This window comes from Amphibalanus amphitrite, unplaced genomic scaffold (genome assembly GCF_019059575.1).
Source record: "Amphibalanus amphitrite isolate SeventyFive unplaced genomic scaffold, NRLGWU_Aamphi_draft 000343F_arrow, whole genome shotgun sequence".
NCBI lineage: Eukaryota > Metazoa > Arthropoda > Thecostraca > Balanomorpha > Balanidae > Amphibalanus > Amphibalanus amphitrite.
The window spans coordinates 184999-212629 of record NW_024881838.1 but is presented as its reverse complement, the minus strand read 5'-3'; the positions used below and the strand labels follow the sequence as shown (position 1 = coordinate 212629).

General features: G+C 46.7%; 2 protein-coding genes across 2 annotated transcripts; one reads left to right on the top strand and one right to left on the bottom strand.

The window, feature by feature from the left end:
* Positions 1 to 509: 509 nt before the first annotated feature.
* On the bottom strand, positions 510 to 20336 carry LOC122389081 (importin subunit alpha-4-like). Its single transcript, XM_043380763.1, has 10 exons — positions 19938 to 20336; positions 10340 to 10445; positions 8085 to 8289; positions 7495 to 7655; positions 7026 to 7147; positions 6098 to 6328; positions 5579 to 5713; positions 2720 to 2965; positions 2247 to 2435; positions 510 to 1855 (listed from the first exon to the last, which is right to left on the bottom strand). The coding sequence occupies exons 1-10, from the start codon at positions 20001 to 20003 to the stop codon at positions 1790 to 1792; spliced, it is 1527 nt and encodes a 508-aa protein (XP_043236698.1). The 5' UTR covers positions 20004 to 20336; the 3' UTR covers positions 510 to 1789.
* Positions 20337 to 20680: 344 nt separating this feature from the next.
* LOC122389078 (translationally-controlled tumor protein homolog) lies at positions 20681 to 26769 on the top strand. Its single transcript, XM_043380761.1, has 5 exons — positions 20681 to 20936; positions 23119 to 23189; positions 23641 to 23944; positions 24058 to 24185; positions 26191 to 26769. The coding sequence occupies exons 1-4, from the start codon at positions 20909 to 20911 to the stop codon at positions 24171 to 24173; spliced, it is 519 nt and encodes a 172-aa protein (XP_043236696.1). The 5' UTR covers positions 20681 to 20908; the 3' UTR covers positions 24174 to 24185; positions 26191 to 26769.
* Positions 26770 to 27631: the final 862 nt, after the last annotated feature.

Here is a 27631-nt window from a genome sequence, read left to right as displayed (position 1 = left end):
ATATACCCTGTCCTGCCAGTGATCTGGAAAACCTCTGATAATACTAACCACGACAGACGGTCCTCGGCTGAGAGGCAGCCTGGCGGGGTGCCCGCGATCATGGTTGTTTTGGACGTTTCTGCTGTGTAGTGGGTCTTGTTTTGCACTGGTTCGTTTCAGTCACTGTATTAGCGAGCCATCTTTTTGTTACGAGTGATTCGAAAATATATGTCAGCTATGAACATACTTCTAGAGTTCTTGAACCGCCTTCGATATTGTATCAAACTCTCAGATATAAATTGAACTTACTGTTGTTAATGTTGTAAACTTACTGCCTGATGTTGAAGTTAGGACGGAAACCGATTAATTTCAAGTCAGCTGAAAGCTCACAAAGAAGAAATGATTGCTGAGATATCAACGTTGCCCTTTTTATTCGCTAGTTTCCCATCACCTCTAGCCCACCTGAAAATAACTACCTTGTGAAAACATCTCCAGTTAAGAACCCGTTGCACGCCAACGACAAACACGACTCCGGTGTCTGCGGATTTATTGAAATTGCTAACGCCGCCGTTGATCTCTCCATGGCCCGCACGGAGCTGTGGTGCGCGCGCTCGCCGCTCGCTGCCACTCACACGGTCTACCCACGGGCGGGCGGCACTGGTTGGCTCAGGCTTCTCTGACGCCGCGTAACCGGGCACTGGCGGTGCGGTGGCACGACAGGGGTGCGGGCATGCAGCCGACAGGCCACGGGGCCGGCCGGGGAACCGAGGACAGCCGAGCGTGCCTCAGTACGGTATAACGGTACTGCGTCAGACCCAGTGCAAGGCTTGTCCCGGTCCATAGGGACGGTCAGAGTCGGTATGTGGGCGGCGGGCCGCCGTCTGCTGCAGCAGCAGGTGCCGCCGCTAACCTGACCTGCCGCGAGCGGGTCAGAGCCGCCTCCGCGGCTAGTCTGACGAACTGGCTCATCGCGGACCCTGCAGCCCGACCATCGGTCTCACGCTCGCCCCCGCGACAGCCTGGGTCGCGCACGGCAAAACAAAGTAACCAGCAAAAATAAGAATATAAGCAACAGTATCTTTGTTACTAAGCTAAATGCGGCTGGCTGCGGCTGTGCGGCGGCTTCGTGTCGTGGCACGCCGCACCGACCGCAGTGGGTCTGGGCCGACTCGTGCGCCCACCGTACGGCGGGGAGCCCCGCGCCGCCGCACACGGCACACCCACACGCACCCCGGCAAACCCCGAGAGCTAAGATAAGATTTACGTGCGTAAATAAAGTAATTGCCAAACATCTCACGATAAAAGCACCAAGGCCATGAGAAGACGGGCACTGCACGGGCGGCCGGGCGCTGCAGAGTTTAGTATCCTCACTGGTTTCCACGCCAGATTCACTCCTGCTGCTTCACACATTGGTGCGACTCACTCACTAACAACGCAACCTTCTTAGGGCCCTTCACGAAGTTGACATTTGCCGGAAATCTAGAAAATACAAAACACTTTGCAGCCGCTCACCAATGAAAGTAGCACCGGGCGCGACAGCATGCGCGCGCCCATCACACTTTTCGGCGGCGTGCGCACGCGAAACTTGAAGCGACTCCCGTCGTGTATTTGCGAGGGGTCGTCAGCTCGTGAAAGACCCTGAGCTTGCTGTGTGGCGGGGCCAGCCCTGCTGTGGCCCGACCGGCGCCGGGGCGCACACGTCACGTGATGTCCGACTCTGTCCCCGCGCCCGCCGTGTGGCGCGGGCGCGTCGGTCACATGACCGACGGCGCTGTCACATGAGTCGGCGTCGGACGCCGCTGGGCGCGGGCTAGAACTCGAACCGCGGCGGCTGGTCCTGGTCGATGGGCGCGCCCGGGGCCGTCTCGTCGCCGGTCTGAGGGAGGAGGGCACGGGTCAGAGAGGGGGCAGGGGACGGCGGGACCGACACCTGACGCAGGGTGCTGCGAGGCGGGGCAATTGGCAATGAAAAATAGCGTGGTGCCATCCCAGATTGGAAAATGCATGCAAGTATTGGCGGACAGCAGCAAAAAAGTTCGAGCAAAAAGGTGTATAAAACCAAAATACCAAAATGAGTGAAGAGCACGATGTGGTAAAAGATTTCATGGATTATTATTCAGAAACCCTTACTTTTTCGTTATCACTCCAGCGTTTCAAAATTAGCAGGCACAGTCAGACACTGGTGAGTCGGAGTGCAGCTGAGGGCGACCGATCTACTCTATTCCCCGTCAGACCTCCGACGCACGTACGGCAGTTCGCCGACCCACCTCTATATCCTCTGAGAAGTACCGCTCGATGATGTCGAACGTCAGCTGGTAGATGTCGGGGTTCTCGTGGCTCTGCAGCGCCTCGATCTTGTCCAGGCCGCCGCACTCCTCGATTATCTGCGCCACCGCGTCCACGTCTTCGCTTGACTTGAGGATGTTGTTGAGGCCGTCCAGCACCACGTGGACGACCTGCGGAGGCGGCGGCGGCGGGATCGTCAGCTACCGAGGGATGGCTCAGGATCGAGGGGGAAATCAAATAAATCGAGACAAAGGACAGGTGTCATGGACTACAATCCACCGTCCATCTATGGGACCAACTATTATTCAAATCATAATCTGCGTCTGAACGGCGAACAAGCGATTATTAATGCCGGAATAATCAAACTCCATAGGATGGATTCATGACAGAAACATCCCTGGCCGTACGGCCGCGTGAGCCACCCCGGTCTGGCCAGCCCGGTGGGTGTTCTCACCTGCGGGTCCTTGCAGTCGAGCAGCTGGCACATGGGCGGGATGCCGCCGGCCTGCACCAGGTGTCGGATCTGCTCCGGGCTGCCGCTGATGGTCAGGTTGCTGATGCACCAGGCGCACTCCTTCTGGGTCTGGAACTCGCCCCGGGCCAGGTGCTGCACCACCAGCGGCACCAGGCCGTGCTCGATCACCAGCTGCACCTGCTCCTGGTTACCGGCCGTGATGTTGGACAGGAACCAGGCCGCCTCCTGCCGGCGGAGACACGGCCGTCAGACAAGGCAGCACAGCGCTCTGATACCGTAAAGCCCTGGCTACACTATTCGTTTTCTGCGTGCGTTTTTTTTTTTTTTTTTTGCGAGTTTACGTGTTTCCGTAATATTGTAGAAAAAAAAACAAACAATATAACGCTTTTGTGATATTTTTATATTAGCTTTTAGTTCATATAAGTTGTATTAACTTTTATATATAAATAATAAAAAGTTTCATTAATTATAACTTTTTCTAGAACGATATTACGCAAAACACGCAAACTCGCAAAACACGCACGCAGAAAACGCATAGTGTATCCAGAACTTCAGATCAGATCAGATCAGATCAGATTTTTCTCGGGGTGTTGGCTTTGCAACGCCACCCCATCCGTATTATCTTCGTCTGATATTTTATCGATTCTTGTGATCTTCCTCTTTGGCGTTCATTTGTTATTTCTACATCTCCATAATTGGTATAAGTTGTTCTTCTTTTCCTCCATTGACTGGTGGCAGTCATTTTCAAAAAGGAAGTCTTCTAGTACTTTATCATAGTCCTCGATATATGGTTGTTGGAGTGCCATGATGGAGTTCCTAGCATCTTTCAGTGCGGGACAGAAGAGCACGAAGTGTTGGATATTTTCTGTTTCCGCCCCGCACAGCTCACAAGCGGTGCTTTCCTGACTGTGCCTTTTTCTATCATGCAATGGTAACGTATTCGTGCGAGCCCTGAATAGTATGCTTGATGCTGGTGTATTGTCGTATATTGTTTCTTCCTTAATTTCTTTCTTTCGGCGTTTGTACATTGATATACTCGTTTTATCGTTCATTTCAGAGAGCCACTGCTGACTGTCCCAAGCTCTTAGCTTGTTCTTTACTGCACATTTCTTCATGTTTCTTAGCTCGGGAATTCGGAGTTGCACCATTGCCAGGTATTCAGCTGTAGTCTTTGCCCATTTTGTCCTTTTTTCTTCCAGCTGGATCCGGATGACTTCTTTTAAGAGTTCATTTGTCCCTTGCATTGTGCTTCTTATGTATTGCAGGTGGCCCTCCATGATCCTCGTTTTCATCTGAGATGCCCCCACGTCTCCGCGTAGAGTACAACTTGGTGCATACCTCGGAGCTCCCAGTATTTGTCTATAAACGGAGTTTTCATAGATTTGTAGTTGCCTTGTTTCTTTGTCGCTTAGTGATATGATGTTGGAGCCATAGAGTATTGACGGGAGCGCTAGACTTTTCCAAAAACATTTTCCAATCATTAGCTTGTTGCAGCTTTTGCCGATCATGCCCATCGTCATATTAGACATTTTCTGAGCTTTTCGGATCATTGCCTTTTTATGCTCTTTAAACATGTTTTTCTTGTTGTTAATGGTTACTCCTAAGTATTTTATGTCGTTGACGACCGGTATTCCTTCGATCTCGTTAGGTTGTTCTTTGCTGTTGTAGATGACTACGGCACTTTTCTCTTTGTTAATCGCCAAGCCAAAACTTTCGCTGGACTTCGCTAGTGCCTTCAACATGACCTTCGTGTCTTCCATAGATTGACTAATTATCAAACCATCATCTGCGAAAAATAATAACGGTATGTGTACGTGTTCGTTTCGGAACCCTTTTTCTGTCGCTGAAACACTCTTCATAATTAGGTATGTCACAATCTTGAAATAGCTCGTGCTTCCGGTACAACCTTGTTTTATCCCACTAGTTACTTCTATTTCTTCTGTAATGTCCTCATTGAGCTTGATTTGTGTGACGTCTCCGGTATAGATTGAGGCAACTGAGTCAATCACCTTTGGATCGATCTTGTAGTATTTCAATGCTTGGATATCTTCCCTCTTGCTACAGAGTCAAACGCTTTGCTGTAGTCCACCGCTACTACGAAAAGAGGTTTCTTCTTTCTGTAGCTCTCATCTACGCAGTAGTTTAGAAGGAATAGGTTGTCCTCCACCCGCCCTCCTCTCGTGAAGCCGGCTTGAGTCTCTAGTATCTCGTTGTTTTCTTCTAGATGATTTTCGATTTTTTCCTTGATGACGCTCATGCAAATCTTATAAGAAATATCGGTTAATGCTATGGGACGTAAGTCTTTTGCTGTCGGCTTCGTCTTTTTCGGAACCATTTTGGTTTTTGAGGTTTTCCACGAGGATGGCTGCTTGTTTGTTGCTATTACATTATTGAGACATCGAGTGAGTGCAGTTACGCCCACCGCTGTTTTTGTTATTGCCTTATAAAATTCCGGTTTCAGTCCGTCTGGACCTGGTGCTGTTTTATTCTTCATTTTCTGGACAGCCCTTGTCACATTCTCTTCTTCCACTATGATTGGCGTCATGTTGTTCACTTCTGGAAATCGGGAGTGCTAACACTACGGTCAACTTAACACTACGGTCACAATAGTCAGACGGTGGTAACTGCTGAAAATGGCGACGGGTAGCATACGGCACGGCCGGTGTAACTCTGGCAAACACTGCGGAACACCAAATCCTTCGCAAAACTATAGCACATCGATTTACTCGACGATGTCCGACAGTGTAACAGACCATTCTCTCTTGAACCATAAACATTCCCTAAAATGGGGCTCACGCTAGGGTAAATGATCGTCGTGATCGGCTTTGTCGCTCTCACCTTGTTGATTTTCTCCCGTGGGTGTTGCAGCAGGGCAGGGAAGTGGGCCAGCGCGCCACAGTTGAGCACCTGCTGCGTCTGGTCGTCGGTGCCTGTCACAATGTTACCCACCGCCCGCAGCGCCGCCGTTTGGACCTGTGACGTCAGACATACGTCATACCGTGTGACATCACAATGTTACCCACCGCCCGCAGCGCCGCCGTTTGGACCTGTGGCTTGAAACACTATCAGTCCCGCTGGAGATTGGGAAAATGCAGCATAAAACCAGCTAGCACAGGACTGTTTAGAGGCCCCTGGCTAAATTTACCACGTCGATTCCACTAAATAACGCCGGTAAAACGTTGCAACTGGGGTTGATGGATATGCCTCACCACATACCCCTGTATGCTTCGGTATTCAAAAGTCTATGGCCTCACCGTCACCATGCGTGCCTGGAAGGTTTCTGCCTTCAGCTAGGGCGGGAAATGGAGAGAGGAGAGGGAAGAGGGGTGAAACACTAGCCCAACTCCAACCCGATACCTTGGTTTCTCCGTGCGAGAGGAGCGGCACCAGGCGCGGCACGACGCCCGAGTCGAGCACCATCTGGATCTGGTCATTGCCGCCGTCGGTGAGGTAGCTGACGGCCCACACGGTGTCCACCAGGATCGAGACGTCCGTGTGCTGGATCAGCAGGTTCAGCGAGGGCAGCAGCTCGCGGATCGTGTCCGGGGACGGCGGCGGCGGCTTGTTGCGGCACAGGTTCACCAGCACCTGCGCACGAACAAACGCACAGGAAGACGGCACTCAGCAAACACACAAACAGTGCAGGGCGAAACCCAGCTAAGGAAGTAGCATCACAACGCGGAGAGAAGATGGACAAATTTATACCCCAACAGTACACATGTGGGCCGGCTTGAAATGAAATATTCCAGTCGTACTTGAGCGACCTAAAATAAATAAATAAATAAATAAATAAATAAATAAAAAATAAATTAAAGTTCAAATCTGCATACAGCACACTTGTAAGCTTTCCTCAAAAATAGCTTGTTGACTTGAGCGCTATCGTGGCTCAATGAGTTTTTAATTCAAACGCTACACCGCACTGCAAATTTAGCTAGCTGAACCAAACTTCGGCTGAATACAAACTCAACAACTTTCTAGCTTCCGTATGCTAATCGTTCGTATATAGCGCTCTCTTCTAGTACACTGGACAAGTGTAAATACGAATAACAGCCAAGGGCAGCGGTCACCAGCTCAAGAGCGGTGACGAATCTCTAAAATAACCTTCACATTCCCCTGAATCTAGATAGTAGCTGGCAGCTTGTAGCACCACAGACTTGGGACGTTTCAGTCCGGGCCACGAGAAAAAAAAAAACGACCAAAATACGAGCCAAGAGCTGGACGAGAAATAAAAACAAACTGAGCAGTGCGCAGGGCTGTCCGCCCGCCGAGTCTGAGCCGAACCCACCCAGGTGACGTTGCGGAGGAAGTTGAGCGGAATCTTGTCGTTGATGAAGGCGATCAGCGGCTGCACGATGCCCAGACTAATGACGAAGTCACGCAGCTGAGGACCGTCGCCGATGATGTTTCCTGCGGAGGCGCGCAGCGGTCAGCGTAGGAGAGGCGGGCAACTATTAGTAAAAGTAATGTTGGCGGGAAACTGCCACCCGGGCGGTGGCGGTCAGATCCACTCAGTGTCAGTGCCGACAGAAGAGCAGTGTGCAATATCAACTCCCCAGTAGTAACTGAACCAGTGCACGCATCAACATTCAGCGACCACCAAGTCAGTGCACAATACGCCGCGCAGTTATCAAGTTGCGATGGTTGCCAAATCAGTCAGGCATTGCAAGAGCACTGCGTACTATCAACCCAACTCCCAGACAATTTTAATATTTCACCCATTGACCTCCGAGGCACTCCGTCCGTCCGCGACTCACCGAGCGCCCAGACGGCCTGTTCGCACACCTGCGGGTGTGGCGAGCGCAGCAGCCGCAGAAAGTGCGGCGTGGCGCCCGCCTTCACCACGGCCTCAGTCTGCTGCGTGGTGCCCGAGGCGATGTTGGTCAGCGCCCAGCACGACTCGAACTCGAGGGCCGGTCTGCGGGAGGCACGGCGAGCACGGTCAGAGGCGGGGTGTCACAACTGGCGCACACTGGACGGTGTATGGTGACTAGCCACTGATCAAGATAGCCTGTCACTGTTACCCAGTCGGAGTGGCCGCAGTGGTCAAGACACAGTGACAGCTACTGATCAAAAACACAATATGCAATGACATCCTGCAGGACAAGTGCCCCTGCACCGTAACTCACTCGTGGTACGTTACAACAGAAACAGTCCAGATTCTCCGTGTAAAAATGGGCAGAACCGAAACTGCAATGGTGGTCACGCATTGCAAGGCAAAGATGGCATTCGGCGAAAGTGTAAATATTCTGTCCAGATCTGGGGACGAGCTGCAGAGGCCCGAGTACCGTCATTGATCACAGTCACGTGGGTTATTTAATCAGTTCGTTTATTATCATCTACTCACTCGTCCTCGGCCTGCAGGCAGCGCACCAGAACTGGCAGTACGCCGCCGCGCACCAGCTCGTCGATCGGCGGGTTCTTGTCCGAGCTGAGCAGCTTGCGGATGGCCTGGACGGCGGCCAGGCGCGCCTGAGGGTCGCTGCCGTCCGCCGCCTCCACCAGCTTCTGGAGGCTGTCCACCGAGTGCTGCCGCTCCATGTCGTCATCGTCTGCGGCCGGCCCGGGCGGGGGTGAGGGGGCGGACGGCACGGCCGGACGCTCGGCGGCGCTCGGGCGGCACCGGTCGGCGGTGGCGCCGGCGGAGGTCGGCTCACCCGACTCGGTGGAAGGATCACCGTCAGAAGGGGCCTCGTCCGGAGACTGAGTAGGCCGACCCGAGCGGAGTCTCATGACAGGAGCGTTTGAATGGTTCGGATCGCAATCGCAGTCGTACAATCAGTCACTCACGAATTTGTTGAGACAACACGAACTTTTTCACAATACATCATTGATGTTAACAATGAGCGGTACAGTTCCATCACTAAAGCGTTTTCGACGTTTAGATGTTCGATTAGAGGAATGAAAAAGAATTGGAAAAAGAAGCATAAAAATAGCGATTAGAGGAGCAATACTTGTTTTAGAGCATTATATCGGCGAAAATAGCATCCGTGGCACATAAGGATAAAAAATATTGCAGCAACTCAGTCAGGTGACGCCGGTGACGCAAAATAAAACACAGCAAATGGGCCTAAAAAACACGCGACATCACTTTCAGCCTAACTTATGATGGAAGAAAATGACAGGAGAAAACGATGGGACTGACCATATGGCCTTGGACTGACCGTTCCCTAATGACATCATATTTAGGCTGTGATTAGAGCGATATCGCACCAGTTTTATCTATAAGAAAAACGAATTAGATTAATGAATCAAATAGGCAAACACTTGGACAACATTAGTTTTCGGGTGAAGGTAGGAAGTACCCAATTAATACGATGTTTTTTCAGAATTAAACCGTTTAGAGATAGGTACCCGAGCTGTAAATTGAAGGAAATAAAAGAGCATCGTGCAAGTGGCATTAACCCTCTCCGGCACAGGCTATTTTGAGTCTTTCGACAGCACAAGGGTGGAGGTTGATACGACCCCCCTCGCGTTTGGCCCCAGATCAAGCTAGAGCTTCGCGGAAAAAACGAGCGTGTTGCTCGTGACGAGAGGAAGCCGCTGATACCAACTTTTGAGGTCCTAGGTCATCGGTTCCAGGTCAAGTCAATCACCCAAAAGTCGGGAAAATCGGGACCTGTTCGAACGTCGTAAAGTGTGGCTGCTATGGGGGTTTTCGGGGTGCTGATCACGAATATCATGTTAGTTTTGATCACAGAATATGATGGCTTAATGCATTTAGGCCAGGTCGGGTCAGGTCAGGTCAACCAATAGGGGTCCTGCCGGGTATTCATAGTACGAATCAACCGCCTCTGACAGCTTCGTAACATGTTAAAAAGGCACCAAAACTACTTCGCAAATGTTCAAATGGTTGCTAAATTCGAATTCAGCTCCAAAAATAGCCTAACAACAAGTAAAACTCGTAAAAGTAGACCAAGGTCATTAGAGGTCAATGACCTGACCTGATCTTCAGGTGACTGTGACATCCACCCTAATGCATGGGAGCAACATCAAATCACATGTTTGAACGCTTGAAACCACGAAAAGACTGCAAACGCGCGGCTAACGCGAGATGACATACGCCGAAACGCAATTCCGGCCAAACATGGTCTCGAAAAGTAGGTCACAGGTCAAAGGTCATTTGGGTCAGGGTTGTGAAAGTTTCAGGGTAGGACTGTAAAATTGATCAACGCGAGTACTGAAAATTTCGTCGCGATCAGCCGCTTTTTACGCGAGTTATTTGCGAAAAACATTAGGGGGTTGCATCAGCTTCCCCCCCCCCCGCGCCGGCGAGGGTAAATAACATTCAACATAATTTCTAGTTGGAAACATCAGCAAAATATGTGTGATGACTAATATAACGCAATTGTATAACCCTATGCAACGCCACCCACGTTCTTAGAGCCCTAATTGCCGCCACCCACGCAAAAAAAAAATATCACCAATCACTAATTTCATCCCCATCGCAGTTCTCACGTCAGAAGGTATGTACTATGCATTGAAGGTCTTTTTGTCATCGCAAAGCCCACCTCTTTGTAAAATACAGCGCACTCCACCCTCGCCCCCCCCCCCACCCACACACGGCACACACCTACCTGAAGGTCTCCCTCCTGTCCTCACCTGTCCCGTCTGGCTGCAGCGGTACATTTCTCCGCTTCTGAAGAGTCTCTTCGCGCTTGTGCTTTCTCAGCTCAACTGTGACTTCGTTCCTCCTCCGCCGCATCTCCTGCAAGAAAAAGGACATGCCTTTGTTTGTGACACCAAACGCAAGTTCAGATTCGTTCACAGCAATCCAGTTGATTAACCCTCGCCTGTGTTTTGCCTTTTTACAGCGTCTAACGAATAGGGAGGGGGAGAGTGGGGGTCCGTTGGACCCTCCCCTAACGTTTGGCGCCTGATCGAGCTAGAACTTGGCAGAAAAAAACGTGCTCCCCGTAACGAGAGGAAGCTGATAGTACCCAAGTTTAAGGTCCTAGGTCATTGGTTGATCTTCCAGGTCAATTGAATGACCCAAAAGTCTGGAAAATCGGGACTTGCTATAACTTCGTAAAGTTAGGTTGGTATTTTTGGGGGTGGGGGTGGGGGGTGGTACTGATCACAAATTTCATTTTAGAAATTTATTCATGCATTTGGGCTAGTCTAGGTTATGTAGGTCAGGTCAGATCAGCCAGTCCAGTAGGCATTCTGCCAGGCGTGCCAGCTATCCATAATAAGCGTCAACCACCACCTGACAGCTTCGTAACATGTTATGTAGGCACCAAAACTACTTCGTAAGTGTTGCAATGGGTGCTAAATTCGAAAAAAAACTCCTAGACTACTACCCTTGAAAAATGTAAACTGAATAAAATGAAACAAGATCACTCAATGTCAATGACCCTTCACCTGACCTTCATGTGACATTAATAGTGGACACCCACAATAATAACGAGCCAAACATCATTTTACGTCAGGTTGCAGCGTTAACAGCTGCATAAAGGCTGGAAACACGCAAATAACGTGCACTTACGTCCGCGAAATCGCGATTCCGGCCTTATATGGTCTCGAGAAACAGGTCACAGGTAAAAGGTCATTTAGGTCAGGGGCACGAAATTTTCAGGGTAGATGTAAAATCGATCAGCTCGAAAGTACTGAAAGTTTCGTCGCGATTGGCCGCTTTTAACGCAACTTAACTATTCGCGAAAAACAAGCAGCTCCGTTCGACCCCACCCCATGTAGTTATGTGTGAGGTTTAACCCGCGCCCCGCTGGGCTCTGCCGAGCAACGCGCCCCGTTGGGGGGGGGGGAGCCATTTTGCCCCCCCCCCCAAGATCTCGAGAACCACGCAACCTAGCGACAAGCGGCAAACGGTGTTGGATAGCCCTATCAGGGAACTACCTTGTGACCCAATTTTATTGACCTAGGTCAAACCGATGACGTCACAGGTCAGGTCAAAGGTCCAATTTTCACCGTTTACAGGCATTTCAAGAAATGCGTTGTAAAATCGGATAAAATGCATTTCAATGAAAATCATCGATGGAGAAATGTTCTTCAAACACATATTTTGCTATTTGAGGTCACTGATACCAGGTCAGGTCACAGAGGTCAGGTCACGGGGGGTCACAATATGAAAGTGTGGTGTGATACGTTTTATGGTCCATTTTACATGACGAATGCGATTATGTGGGTCAGGCAGCCTTTGGGGCCAGCTTAAGTCACGTTTTGGTCAAGGTCAGGTCAAGGTCAGGTAAAATTAGGTCAAATTTCAAAGTTAATATTTTTGCATAAAATGGGTATCGAATCGATGCAGCTCGTCACGGGGAGTTCAATGGTGGTCTTTGTTTTGCCGTACGTGGTCTAGAATCGCTAAAAATTGAGTTCAAAAATTTGACGTCATCATTTTTGAACAGTTTTTTCGCTATAACGGCCAAAAAACGAGATACCTATCGATCTGAAATTTGGTATGTATATAGAAGAGCGCAGGGACTATCACATATATTCCGGTTTTTTCGAAATTCGGAAAAATTTTGGATTTTTTTTTAGTTTTTCTAAAAAAAAAATCATTTTTTTTATTTTTTGGGGTCAAAAACCCAAAATTTTGAAAATCCGAGATAGCAGTTTTGTAGCGCCGCTTTTTGTCTACTAGACCATATAAAGAACTTTGAAATTGCTTGATAACTGTAGATTTGGTGAGCGTTTCAAGATTGCATGTTTTTTGCTCATTTTTGCTCGAACATGACCTCAGTTTGACCTCAATAACTCCTGACCTAAGGTGACCTAAGACTTGAAATTTGGTGTGAAGGTGACAAATTGATGCCCGGGAAGGTACTGAAAATTTGGCGGCGCTGCGCGCCGCCGTTTTCTTGCTATTCAGGAAAAACCACAGGAGGGGGGCCAAAATGGCCCCCCCCCCAACGGGGCGAGGGTTAAGTCTCTACGTCTTGCGCAAAAAAATCTGAAATCATCTGATTGTGCTGAAATTCGTTCCTTCATCTGTGCACTGAAATTCTGGAGCAATCTTTCCTTTATCACAGACTAAGACGAGACGTGTGTTTGAACACACACTCCCCCTTCTAGCTCGGCTCCTGGGCCACGTGACGACACGCTGTAGGCGGCGTTCGAAAGAGCATCAAAAATAGGTAAAATAGAAATTTATTAAATCATTTTTTAGGTCAGGTCAAAGGTCGGGTTACCAGATGTCATCGAAGGTAAAATTTCGCCCCTTTCCAGGTTAAACTTCGACAATTTTCCACAAACCGGCGCCGGGCGCATATAGCTCAGGAACAGATAGAGCTAGAGCGCCACGGAAAGGCGCACTCGATAGCTCTTTAAACGTTCTTTTGATAGCATATCCACAAATTTGATTTAGGCCAATGGTTTAGCCTGTAGGGAGCAAATAGTGCCAAAATAGACGTTTTTTTACAGACACTTTTTTGCAATAACCTTTGACTCAAAACTTGCAAGAGCTTATTTTTACCAGCATCACGTCGTTCCTCTTGTAAAGATGCATCAAATATATTAAAATTTGACCTTGGAAGATCAGCCTGAAAATTTGACCTCAGGTCAGGGTCACCAACTGACTGGAAGAGGTTTTGTTGTATATCACTCAATCTGTTTTGAACACATCTAAGGTGTTTTCATGGCTCTAGTATGCCTCTATCAAAAGTTACTAGCGAAAAACTGTTGCATACTTTTTGTAACCTGAGATGATCTCAGGGAAATGAGGATGTGTCATCAGTGCCATTTTTCGGTTAAGTGTGTCACGTTCATTTGTAACACAGTGTTTAACCTGCGCCCTGCTGGGAAGAGGGGGGGGGGGGTAAACACCCCCTATAGTTTTTTTCACAAATATCTCATAAACAGCGGCGGAAAGCGCCGCCGTTTTGGCACACCTTATCACACATCAAGTTTACACAGGTTGTGAAAATTTCAGACCAAGGTTATTCAAGGTTAGGTCACTAACCATCTAACTGAGTACAGTAAATGTCTTGAAATTTACCTTACGGCTTAGGTAGTAGGTACCTTACCTTACCTTAGGAGTACACGGAATTTAGAGGCCTGTGTAGATCTGTTGGTCCGGATCTTTACTCAATTTATTTAATTTTATTATTTAGAAATTTACCATAAATATTTTATTTTTCTACAAAAAAACATGATCATTCTCACCCAGAGGTCGGGGTAACTATGATCATTGATCACTACATTAAAATCACCTTCTTTGTGCCACAGGAGCCCTCAGAAGGGGCTTGTGTGATGAACTTACATGTTTTAAATAAAATCAAAGGCTTTGCTTGACAAAAACTCACACATTTTACAGCAAAACTATGAATCATTGAGGTATTAAAATGAAATTGCATGCTCCGGGGCTAAAATAACATTACAGAGGTATAAGCAGCAAAATTAGCTACTTAAACCTCTGACTTCAAGATTAACCCGCACCCCGCTGGGGGGGGGGGGCAGAATCTGCCCCCTCCCGTTTTCCGCCAATAACTTCTAAACGCGTTATGCCAGCGACGTCAAACTTTCAGAACCTTATCACACATCAATTTAACACGTTTCCTGAAAATCTGAGCGAAATCCGTCGAAATTTTTTTGAGAAAATGACGTTTAAGTGACGTCATGTCCGCCATTTCGCCTCAAAAACGGCAAAATTTCAAACGCCGCGAACATCTTCATTTTTAAAGGAATCAAGACATAACAAAAAGGTTATACGTGATTCTACTTTGTCTCTCAAATGGCTATCTCGGTTTTTGAAAAATTTTGGATTTGGTCCTATTTTTTTTTCTTAAAAAACGGACTTTTGGGGAAAATAATTATAATTTATAAAATCATTTTTTCAGTGTATCGAAAAAACGGATTATATGTCAGAGAAGTGGTCTATGTGCACCTACATACCAATTTTTGGAAGAATCGGTTCAAAAATGTGGGAGTTTAAAAAAATATTATGATGTCACAACACACACAATTTTTGAAAAATGAGTTTTTGGGAGTTCTAGACCTCATACGGAAACGAAAATAGCACCATTCGATTCCCCGTGAAAAACTGCATCAGATAGACACCTTTTTAGGTCTTAACAACCAACTTCAAAATTTGACCTCACTTGACCTGACCTTGACTTTAACCTGACCTCGACCTGAAATTCATCCAGATGTGGTCCATATCACTTATTGAGTGTGCCTATTGAATTCTATGAATGAAATGACTCATAAAACATGTGTTGCACATGCCCTTTTCTATATTTCGTTTTAGCTGACCTGACCTGATCTTGACCTTGACCTTTGCATGATATTGTTTGCAACGAATATTGTCTTGACAGCCTAAGAACACGTTTTGGGCAATCAGTCTCAGTCCATTCTTCGGCAACTATGGTGCAAGACCGATACTGTAGAAACTTGCATTTTGTACCCTTAACCTGACCTCTGACTTACTTAAGCAAAAAAAAAAAAGGCTCTTAACCCTCGCCGGCACAGGCCATTTTGCGTCCTTCGACGGCACAAGGGGGGGGGGGATTGGTACGACCCCCCCCCTCGCCTTTGGCCCCTGATCGAGCTAGAGCTTGGCGGAAAAAAACGAGCGTGTTGCCCGTCACGAGAGGAAGCCGATGATACCCAATTTTAAGGTCCTAGGTCATCGGGTGACCTTCTTGTTTATTTGTTTATTATCACCAAGACACCCACAGGCACAAAGAGCCCACTTACGGATGCAGTCACATAACTAAAAAGGCAATCGACAAAATGCACGAACACATGCATAAAACTGAAAACAGAGGCTGTAGTGTAGGTAATCAATCAGCCAATGTAGCTGCCCAGAGTACGGGCGTACTTCAAAGCCTCACTCCGAAATGATGCAGACGGGTGGTAAAAGTCTACGGAGGGACTATGCGTCAGGAATTCGTTGCACACAAGAGGGATGCGCGCGGTCAAGCTGTTCTTAACAGTGCTCACTCTCCCGAATGGAATGTGAAAAAGGCCGGTGCGACGGTTGCGCCTCCCCGGTACACTCAAACCAAACATGGAGACCAGGTGAGCACTGTCAATACGATGGTGAAGCACACTGTACAATAACATGATATCGGCATGAACGAGGCGAGCTTTAATGGAATCAGTGTTAAAATGCTGCAGTAAGGCACGATAGTCTAGAGAGGGACAGCGTCTCTGGGTCTTCACCGCTAGCCACATAAGGAAGCGGTGCTGTAGCCGTTCCAATCGTGCAAGATGGGTTACGGCGGCCCCACTCCAAACCACGCTACCGTACTGGAGGACGGACCTGACATGCGCGTTAAAAACGCTCAACATCGCTTTGTACTCGAAGCGTGCCGCACGAGGACAGTCCGGCATCTGCATGCTCCTCATGAGAAGCCCAAGCATCCGATTAGCCTTTGACATGGTGTAATCGACATGATGACAAAACGTGAGCTTGGAGTCTAATATTACGCCTAGATCACGGATCTGACTACACCTTTCAAGCGAATGGCCATCCAAGTTGTACACAGCGTCAACAGGTGACGTACGAAGGGTAAAAGAAATGAATTTACACTTAGATGGGTTAAGACGAAGTCTCCACGTGTTCGACCAGAGGTGGAGGCGGTCAAGGTCAGCCTGCAGGGAAAGGACATCGGCGGGACTGCTGATGCGGTGGTAAAGCTTGAGATCATCAGCATAAGCAATGCAGTTGGTCTCAATGTGGTGAGGTATATCGGCCACATAGCACGCAAACAGTAAGGGGCCCAGGATGCTGCCCTCTGGGACGCCCGACTGGACAGGAATCCACTGTGAGCGTTTCCCATTGAGGACTACTCGCTGTGTTCGGTTCCTGAGATAGGAGCAGAGCCAGTCATAGGCGACACCAGATATGCCAAAGGAGTGATGCAGCTTGTGCAGGAGTAGGGTGTGGTTCACGCTTGTGAAAGCTGAAGAGTAGTCAGTATAGACTGCGTCAGTCTGCTTTCCTCTCGCAATCGAGGACCAGCAGTGATCAAGGAAACAGGATAGGTTCTCGGGTCATTGACCTGACCTTCCAGGTCAGGTCAATGACCCGAGAACCGGGAAAATCGGGACCTGTTAGAAAGTCGTAAAGTGTGGCTGCTGTGTAGTTTTCCGGGGTGCTGATCACGAATATCGTGTTAGTTTTGATCAGAGATTATGTCTTTAAGCATTTAGACCAGGTCGGGTCAGGTCAGATCAGGTCAACCGGTAGGGGTTGTGACGGGTATTCATAATACGTGTCAACCGCCTCTGACAGCTTCGTAACATGTTACGGAGGCACCAAAACTACTTCGTAAATGTTCAAATGGTTGCTAAATTCGAATTCAGCTCCAAAAACTAGCCTAGAAACATGTAAAACTCGAAAAAGTGAACCGAGGTCACCCGAGGTCACCAAAGGTCAATGACCTGACTTGACCTTCAGGTGACCCTGAAACCCACCCTAATGTATGGGAGCAACATCAAATCACATGTTTGAATGTTTGAAACCACGAAAAGCTTGCAAACGCGCGGCTAATGCGAGCCAACATACGCCGAATTGCGATTCCGGCCAAACATGGTCTCGGAAAAGAGGTCACAGATCAAAGGTCATTTGGGTCAGGGTCATGAAATTTTCAGGGTAGGTGTAAAATTGATCAATGCGAGGGTACTGAAAGTTTCGTCGCGATCGGCCGCTTTTTACGCGAGTTATTCGCGAAAAACCTTAGGGGGGGTTGCATCAACCCCCCCCCCCTCTGTGCCGGCGAGGGTTAAGATCCGCCTTGATGAGAACTTTTGATTGCCGTTTCCCTGTCTTTCTAGGACCATCAGTTTGGAAGTTAGACAGGGGGGCAGAATCTGCCCCCCCCCCCCCCCAGCAGGGCGCGTATGACTGAATAGCCCAACAGGGTGCAGATGTCCTAAGCCACAGGACTCCACTCCGCCACGTGACTCCGCGTGATCCCAGTCTCGGACAGGCGAAGAAGTCCATCGTCAACGTCCATCGCGTCGTGGAGGATCTGGTAGATGACGATCATGTCGCCCCGTCGTCGGCGGTACGTCAGCGACGGTAAACCAAGCAGACGCAGTCTCGTAGAGTAAGGCTTCGTACGCAGCTCTGGCACCAGCTTCGTTGCTCTGCGCTGCACCCTCTCAACCAGCTTTTGGTCGCCTATCGAGTAGGGGCCCCAGCCCCCAGATGCAGTTGCTAAACTCCAAGTGAGGCCGAATCAGGGACTTGAAAAGCAAGGGCAGAGACTTCGCGTCGAGGTTCACGAACGATTTCTTAACCAGGCCTAGAACCCTGTTTGCCCTAGCGACAGCTGCTGCGGTCTGCTGGTGAAAGTCGAGCGACCCGTCGACAACTATTCCCAGGTCCTTCTCACTCTCCGTGGCCTCCAATGGTCTCCCCAGCATTGTGTATGTCGCGTTCTGGTTTCCAGGGCCAAGGTGTAGAACGTGACACTTATCCAAGTTGAACGGAAGCTGCCACAGCTGCGACCAGTTTCCAAGTCCATTTAAATCGGTTTGGAGCACGTCTCTAGCCTCTGGGGAGTGCACAGGGCGAAACACTTTGCAATCATCAGCAAACAGCTTGATGGAGGACGAGATGTGGCCAGGTAAGTCGTTGATATAGAGCAGAAACAGAAGAGGTCCCAAGACAGAGCCCTGTGACACTCCACTGGTTACAGTTGATCTTGTGGACTTGACCCCTTCGACTACGACCTGCTGGGTTCTGTCAGCAAGGAAGGCTCTTACCCAGTCCAGTCTTGCCAACTATGCTGTAGGTCTCCAGCTTCAACAGGAGTCTACCATGAGGCACAGAGTCGAAAGCCTTCTTGAAGTCTAGATACACAGCGTCCAGTGGCTGCTTGGCCTCAATTGTCTGGGTCCAGATGTCCATAGTTTCCAGCATCTGGGTACTACAAGATCGGCGAGGGCGAAAACCATGCTGGTGGGGACTAAGCAAGTTGCTCATTGCGAGATGGCTCATTATCTTGTCTCTCATGATAGCTTCCATGACTTTACATACGATGGATGTGAGACTAATTGGTCGGTAGTTGCTCGCCGATTGCCTTGGTCCCTTCTTGAAAATCGGTATGACAATAGCGTGGCGCCATTCGACTGGTATGCAAGAGGTCTGGATACAAGCATTGAAGATGACTGCAAGTGGGCAGGCCAGCTGTGGAGCTAGCTCCTTGAGCGCACGGCGATGCAGCCCATCAGGGCCAGGGGCTCCTGAAACATTAACCTTTAGGAGTTTCAGGTAAACCTCTTCTGGTGTTATAGTCACTTCAGACAGGGTGCCCCCAGGAAGAGAATGGTGCTCAGGTTCTGGCAGAGAGGTCTGGTCCTCAGTGGTGAAGACGCTGCAGAAATACCGGTTGAGCAGAGCTGCCTTATCGTTGGGTGAGCTTCTTGGTTGACCTAGCTCGTCTTCAATAACGTCAATCCCTGGTTTGGTTTTGAGGCGGGAATTTACATATCTCCAAAAATATTTTGGGTTATACTTGACCTCATTAACGATCTGTGTTTTGAAATCTCTTCTCAAGTTCCTAGTCATTTTTCTCAGTTTGTTGCAACATGTGTTGAATCTAGAGAGATCTTCATTGTCTAGAGTCCTGGAGTACGTAGCCCACAGGGTCCTCTTCTTATTGCGTAGCTGTAAGGCTTCTCTGTTCATGTACAGGTTTTTTGTTTTGCCTGTTCGATTCTTGGGCACATGTCGCTCAACTAGCATTGATACAGTTCTCTCAAGGAACTCATAGGCACATTGTGGATGCATGTTCCGAACTTATACTTCATGCCAATGACAAAAAAAAAAACAAGATGTGACATCAACATGATTATTTTAACTAGGATCAAACTGTGTCTGCTATAATGCTTTGTTGCTTTATTTTACCATTGGCACAGAAAATACAGTTCACACTTCACAGCAGCAAAATGCTCATTTTAGACCCAAAACTGGTCATGATCAAACTAAGTCACACCAGGTATCATTATCACCCCGGTTTATGGTATCAGGTATAAGGTATCAGGTGGGAAAAAAATATTTCTGTTTTTGTTTATAAATTATAATAAAAAAAAAATTCTTTGCTGATCATTTTGCTTATAAAAAATCCTAAATCCATTGCAAAAAAATATGGAAAGTGAACTATTCACTTTAAGCAGGACCCAGAACACAAATCCAACAAGAGCAAATAGCTATAGCAAGTAGAAAGCACTCCCCTCAACCACTACCAAAAAAAAAACAGCCAGACAAGCTTCCATTTATACTTACATCTTGATCCTTTCCTTTGTTCTTAAAATTTTGCAATCTTGATTTAACATTTTCGTCAGAAGCCATCCTTATTCCTTCTCCACGGAATGAGCAACAAACAAGGGCAAGCTTTCACTGGAAACCAATATGTGTACTTCTTTCTTTGCCACAAATGTTGTGCATAACAACAAGCTCAGCAGCTAGGTGGCACACGAAAACTATCACAATAGGTAGACCAAAAAGTACCCCGCTTATGGCTTGCAGAACTGGTCCGCAAAACCTGCGTTTTAGGGCAACAATAATGTTCTTATGAGGCACCGAGACAATTATGCAAGGAATTTTCACTATTGATGATCGATTAACGGCAAGAAATAGCAATGAAATATGAAATGTGCAAACACTCTTCAACACCCGACCCAAATCACTGCACAACTACAGAAACAGAAGTTTTTATCTGCTCATGCTGCGTGTTCAAAAGCAGATGGATATGCACGCGCATCAACGTATGGCATCAAGAAAGACCCTTGTAAGAATAATATTACTCTTTTGTTCGGAATGAAAAATTTTCATGGATGCACAAAGTAATTTCCCCAAATCTTATATTGACAAGATCACTTCTAATTTAGCTATAGATTGCAAATTCAGCAATACAAGTTATGTATCTAGCTGATTGCTGGTGGCCAAAAGAACACAATAGCTCAAAGAAATATCTGCGCAGCAATAGTCCTTCCCTCGCAGTTTTTGACTCAAGACACAATAATAGAGGTGAATTTTTAAAATATTTTTATTTTTGTATGGTATTCTCACTTTCAGTACAGTCTGCATTGAAAAATTGAATTTGCATTCGGGAAAGCTAGTTGATTACAATTGAACCTTGATAGGCAGCTTTCTCAAATATATCAGCTCTAACGTCCAAACTTCCTTTAGGTTGTCGTCGGCGGCTGTGGTGCTTCTGCTCTGCCCGGGGAGTGGTTGCTTGAATTTATTTCACGATGCTGATTTACAAAGATATCATCTCTGGTAAGCTCGCTTTGGCAGTGCACTTATTTGTAGCACTCACTGTGATAGATCGTTGGACTGCGTCAGACTGAGTAGAAAGGGATGAATAACCTACTGTCTGTTCCGCGCCGCTATTGTATAAAAGTTCATTTCGCGTTGCATTGTATAAATTTATCATTAATTGCGAAAGAAAACTTGTATTAACCAAGAGTGCAATTTATAATGTAAAATCAGACCTAAACAACTAGTTTTTGATATTTGAGGTAATGATTGCCCAATGATTCGTGTTTTTCACAGTGCAGGTGTTGGTCTGTTTGGTATGAGAGTTGGTAATAGTAGAGCAGACGTCACACAAAGGTTTTCCAGCCAAGGAGAGGTGCCATACCCAGAAGTGTTTCTTTCTAGGAAAACCTAAACAAACCTGGGAAATGTCAAGATAAAGTCCTAAGCAGACTTCATTGACAATTTTTTCATATTTTTACATTATTTGACATCCTGAATCCAAAAATGATACTCATATGTCTCGCAAATAAAAGAAAGAAATATAATCAAACCTGACTTAACCTTACCTACTTACCTATAACCCACCAACCTACAACCTAAAACCTACAAACCTACCTACCTACAACCCAAAACCTGCAAACCTACAACCTAACCTAACCTAACCTAACCTAAAACCTAAGCTTTTTGCTGTTACATATTTGTATCAACAGCGTCACAATTGTAGTTAGGACCTAAACTTGACATATACCAACAAACCTAACCTGACCTAACCTAACCTACAACCTACAAACCTACCCTACAACCTACAAACCTACAGCGCCTCTCCTCGGTTGGAAAACCTTTGTGTGACGTCTGCTCTACTAATGCCTGAAAGTTATGGTAGTTGTAAAGCAGGCGTCACATGCAACCACATAGAGGTGCTATACACAGATGCTTTCTAACCAAATCATGCCTACAACCTATGACCTGAAACCTACCACCCAAAGCCTAAAACCTACAGTCTATGTCCTAACCTGTAGCCTGTCATTGGTTGTAAAAAAGAAGTGGGGCGCCTGTTTAACTAAACAAAATTACTAGGTTTCCCACCTTGGGAAAAAAGTTGATGAGTAGGTCTTGAAGTCTTGTACATTGGTTGAAATCAGGTATGCACAATTATGTAGCAATCTGGGCGCCCCCTCCCCCCAATTATCTAGCAAATTTCACTGGAAACTATTTGCCAGTGTGAGATATTTGATTTTTGTTCATTTGGTTTTGTGTTATCCAATGAAGAAATATCAGCTTTCATTTAGGTACTTAGCTTTGGAGCAATGTATGTTGTGGGAAGCTCTAGTGTGTATAGCTTTGTTGTTCATACTTTTGTCCAAAGCTCTAATAAATGTTTCAAAGCTGTTGAATCTGTGTTAATGTCACAAAAGACACATGCAATTGAATCAGCCTGATAGAATTCAAGCACTTCAGTCTTTCAACTGATGTATTTCCAATTAAAGCATTATGTCTGCTGAAACAAGTTATCCTGAAACAGGAACCATGATTTAGGTACCTCACCTGAAAACATATGTTAAGTTCATCAATTTAGGCAAGTCCCATACATGGCAGACAATGACATGACAGTGGATAGTACATACATATTACATGATATACATGACAGTGGATAACATTTGCTTTTTGTCATTTATGAGACCAATATGATCCTCTTGATTTTGTGACTAGAAGCTAGTATGTCTTCAGGTTCAGAGCTACAACATTTTGTGTATATTTATCTAAAGCCTTAGTTTTCAAGCCTACAACATTTTGTGTTAATGTATTTGAACAAATCAGGCCTATGGGATTTACCAAATGAAATCAATCAATAAGTTGATTATATAAGTATTTCTGATTATATGGACAGAACTCTGATCACAAGCTCATTATTGATGCCCTTTGTTTTAACATAGAAGTGAAATATCCACAGCTGAGGGGGTTTGAATGAGGAACACAAGAGGGGAGTTAGTACCAAGAGGGGAATGCAAGAGGGAAGAGGGGCCACAAGAGGTGGGCTGTAATGCGTAAGCTGTTATTGGGACATTGCCAGCTTATTGGTCAAACTGAGTTATTGGCAGTCATAGGACTTCTTTTGCCTGCTAAATGGATAAAGCTGTGTTTTGTGCTGGTGTTTGATTTTCTATCAAATTTTGTATTCTAACTCTAGCTGTCATTTCAGGTGATGAAATGTTCATGGACACCTACAAATTTGAGCTGGTTCATGGAGCCGTCTACCGGGTAGAAGGAAGGGTGAGTTAATTCAGTTTCAATAGTTATCTTTGGATATCATTTGTCATTTTCAAAATGATTTTGCTAATTTGTTTCAGCAGCCTCTAGATGAACAGAGATAAATTGGACAGTGATGTGTCCTGATATGTTTGTCACATGGCAATGGCATATGCCTTTCAATGTTTTACTCAGCAGTTAAATGGCACAAAAATGTTACAACTTGTTTGTCATATCATGCTCAAATGAGTGAGGGCCTCCTTTGAATCATACAGTTCTTCATCAAAATATGTACTAACCTTATTTGCATCTCATGTTGTGATAATCAATTCTAAACAGACTAGCATGACACCATGATAATAATTGAACGATCATGAAGTAACATTCGTGCTATTGTTAATGTTCAGTGTCCCTCGGATGATGTGCGCCGCCCGTCATGTCACTGACGCGCGCGCCGTGCGGTGTCTGCCGGCAGTACATCACCCGCAGCAAGGTGGGCGAGCTAGTGCTGGACGGCGCCAACCCGTCGGCAGAGGAGGCCGAGGAGGCCGCCGACGACGACAACGAGTCCGGCGTCGACGTCGTGCTCAACATGCGCCTCACCGAGACCGGCTTCTCCGACAAGAAGAACTACGTCAGCTATCTGAAGGAGTACATGGGCACCATCGCCAAGAAGCTGGCTGAGTCCAACCCCGACCAGGTGGATGCCTTCAAGCAGGGCGCCAATGCCTTCGTCAAGGAGAAGCTGACCAAGTTCAAGGACATGCAGTTCTTCCAGGGTGAGTATAGCTGCTAGGAGATAAAAGGAAACATGTATTTTTTGCGTAATAGTACAGTCTCACCACCTTTGATATTGTTGGTCAATTTAACTGATCTTTTTGTTTTCATTTAGGCGAGAGCATGAACCCCGAGGGCATGACGGCCATCATGCTGTACGAGGAGGACAACGGAACCGAGAAGCCCTTCATCTACTTCTTCAAGCACGGACTAGAGGAGGAGAAGGTCTAGATGCTTTTCAATGTGAGTATCTGCGGCGCAAGTTCCGTTCTGCGACCACCAGTAGTAAAGATAGAACGTATGTAATGCACATTGCGTATGTCTTGTCTACACAACAGACATTTCATTTATTTATTTATTTATTTATTTATTTGGGGTCAAGGACAACAGGCATACATGGGCCCATTTATAGGGACCGTCCGACCTTCAAAAAAGTTAATGAATTGGCATGAAAGTGATGTCGATCGGTTCAGAAAGAGCAAAAACGTCACCGAAAAATATTCACCGGTTTTCAAGATATTAGACTTTTTCTGTACTTTTTGGGATCTCCGCTGTTCCTAGCGACTTCATTTTGGAAGTGCGGCGTTTGCGGCAGTTGTTGTGCGCAAATAGCATATACTACCGCTGCTTCACAAAGATGTTAGTATAAGGTTTTAAAATCGTTAGATCATCGCTGACGTCACAAATTCTAAGGGGCATTCCAATGCATTAGCCCCTTAGAATCCGAAAACTGCAAGTTTGAAATTCCATATCTCCGAATTAAAGCATTTTTCGATGTTGTGAGCGCCCAAACCAGTATTTGCAGGCCATGGCCACCAATTTGGCTATCTCAACTCAAAACTAATGTTGAGGTGGGATGGTCACTTTAATGCCCAAGCACTCAAAATCAGCCAAATGTTAAATACAAGCACTCTGACAGGACAATGCAACTACGATATAATTTTACAATTCTTTTATGTGTTGACACATTGACCCTAAGCCCTAAGTCATGGAATACATCAGCATCAGTAGTCAGTACCAGAGTTGCCCTGCGCTACGCTACGTTACGCACTACGTTACGCTACGTTTGCTTTTTTGGCCAAAACTACGATACCGAATTACGATACGTTATATATTGCTACGTTACTGAATTACGGTATTTGTTAATTAACGCAGCAAATTATTTTATCGTACTACGTTATGCAATATGTCATCATCCACTACCCAGTGGAAACGGTTAGTCTCTAGTAGGCCAAATGCTGCGCACAATGATCGCCGGCTTTGCAGCATCGTCGGTGCGGCGGTGCCTACGCGCTACTCGCTAGATGCGCTGGACTTCCGACAGGGAATTCCCTGGGACTCCCCAGTGGGAAATCCCCGGTGTCGGTCCGGCCCGAAGAAAGACTCAGTGGTATTCATATAGCAGGCGTCTCACATCCGTGTAAACGGCCGGAGGTCTGGTGACGATATGAGTAAACTGAAAAAATTATGTACCTTATACAAATACAGCTGACCTGTAATTGCTACGGAATCCATTTCGTAGTTCCTACGTTATTCTATTATTTTCCGTACTACGCTACCGAAACATCCCAATTACGCTACGAAACGGTACTGACAGCTACGGGTTACCGAAAACTTCAAAATAACGTAACGTAGGCCAACTCTGGTCAGTACACTGAAACAAAAACTTATTAACAAACGATGGTGCGCTAACAAAAAGTGACATCTGCACCGCGTTTACTCTCGCAAATGGAACATGAAAGACACCACGTGCTTGTTCGGTGTTTCTCGTTGCCCTTGGGCGATGAATAGAGGGAAATGGGCTAAGAGGGCTGCACAATCAGTATGATTTCTATACAATTTGGCAACAAACATAATGTCATTGTCGACGCCTATTCTCCAAACATGCAACACCAAATAATTGCAGCAAGTCACTAATCAATAGCGGTGATAGGTGCATAACAAACAAATAAACAAAAAATATTTGTACATAACAAACAAGGTGCTTGGGGAAAACGTTTCTATCATGCTTTTAAATTAAAGGCTCAGCGAATCTCAGAATCCTATGCAATTTTCTTTCTGTCGACGTAAAGAAGAATTTACTCAATTTAATGGAATTGTCAGTTGTCACGATATTGCTTGAGGAGATACATATAATTATCAGTGGTTTTGTTGCTGCTGCAATGCACTTGCACGGTGTGCTTGCCGTCGACCTGAGCTGCGTTGTAACGATGTCCTGTCGTGTGACGGCTGCCCGCTCCTCCGACAGGCCAGCTGCTGTGCCCCTCTCAGCCGGGCCGGGCGTGGCCGCGCGGCGCGGCGCTCCCCCGCTGCCGCGGCCGCCGGTCCCGGCCGCTCGCCGCCGCCGCCGCCGTCTCTGCTGCTGTCGTCCGTCCGACAGACAGTCAGTGACGCGCCGGGGTCCGAGCCCCGGTCCGAAATCGACAACCTCCGCGCCGACAGTGAACGACTATCCCACTCGATTGCCGACGGCGCTGGCCGGACAGATTTTATTATTTATACAAAATAAAATAAAAGATCCGGGGAAACACACTTTTTTTCGATCGAATGGTGAACTAACGCAGCCAGTATTGGCAATCTTAAAGCTTTCGCACAACAGGGAAAAAATGAACTTTGGTATCTAACTTGTGCTGAGCAGGGAACGCATTCCAAGTGAATAGTCGAATGCGCAGTGAACCGCGGCGGAGTGCTCATTGCGGGGTGTTGAAGTTAACTCATTGCGGGGTGTTGAAGTTAACTAAGCAAGATAATGAGATCTATACGCCATTTGGGAAGTGTTGTGCTTTTTCGCGTTTAGATGCTGAAATATATGATGGCTCTTATTTTAGCAAAGCTTTGCGGCGTAGCGTATGACAAAATTTTCACCAACGTTTGCCTACGAAACGGACGCACCTACGATATGTCCCAAGCATGCTTAAAACATATTTGGAAGAGCAATCCACTGGTTGACTCGATTTGCCAAACAAATTGGACTCTGGGATCGAGTTTCAAGCGTCACGATAAAGCGCATGATGGCACATTGAACATTTAGTCAACACCCAATAATCATTGCAACCTACGGGACCTAAGAATTGGAAGGGCCGGTGTACGAGTTGGGTACAAGTATGCTCATTTCACAATCCACATGTGCATACTGCATATCGATTTGAATGCAGCATAAGTGCATGGCCATCGGTACCGGATTTGTTCAGTGAATTACCGGATGAAACGTGCATGATAGGCATGATCATTGATGAAATCGCGTCTTTACGATTGGCAGACGTCCCCTTCCAGGTGGGGGTTTCCCCCCCCCCCTTAGTTTTTTCTTCAGAACACTTTAAGCACCCCCGTGAATAGCTTTTACACATTGTGACGAAAAAAAATCCAAAGGCTCTGAAAGGTTGGCCGCTAATGACGTCGGAGTGACGTCATTTCTGTCATTTTCGACCCCAAAAAAGGCTTCGCGGGAAGAGCTGTCAGGCCTTCAGCTTTAGAGATATAGAAAAATGTTTTAGACATAAAAGGTTAGAATTAACAGGGCTATAACACTGCTATCTAGGATTTTAGAAATTTTTGAATTTTGACCCCCCAAAATAAAATAAAAAGAATTTGAATATAATAGTCGAAATTTCAAAAAAAAAATAATTTCGAAAAAAGGAATAGGTATATGTGATATTCCCTACCGCCTTCTATCCACACACCAAATTTGA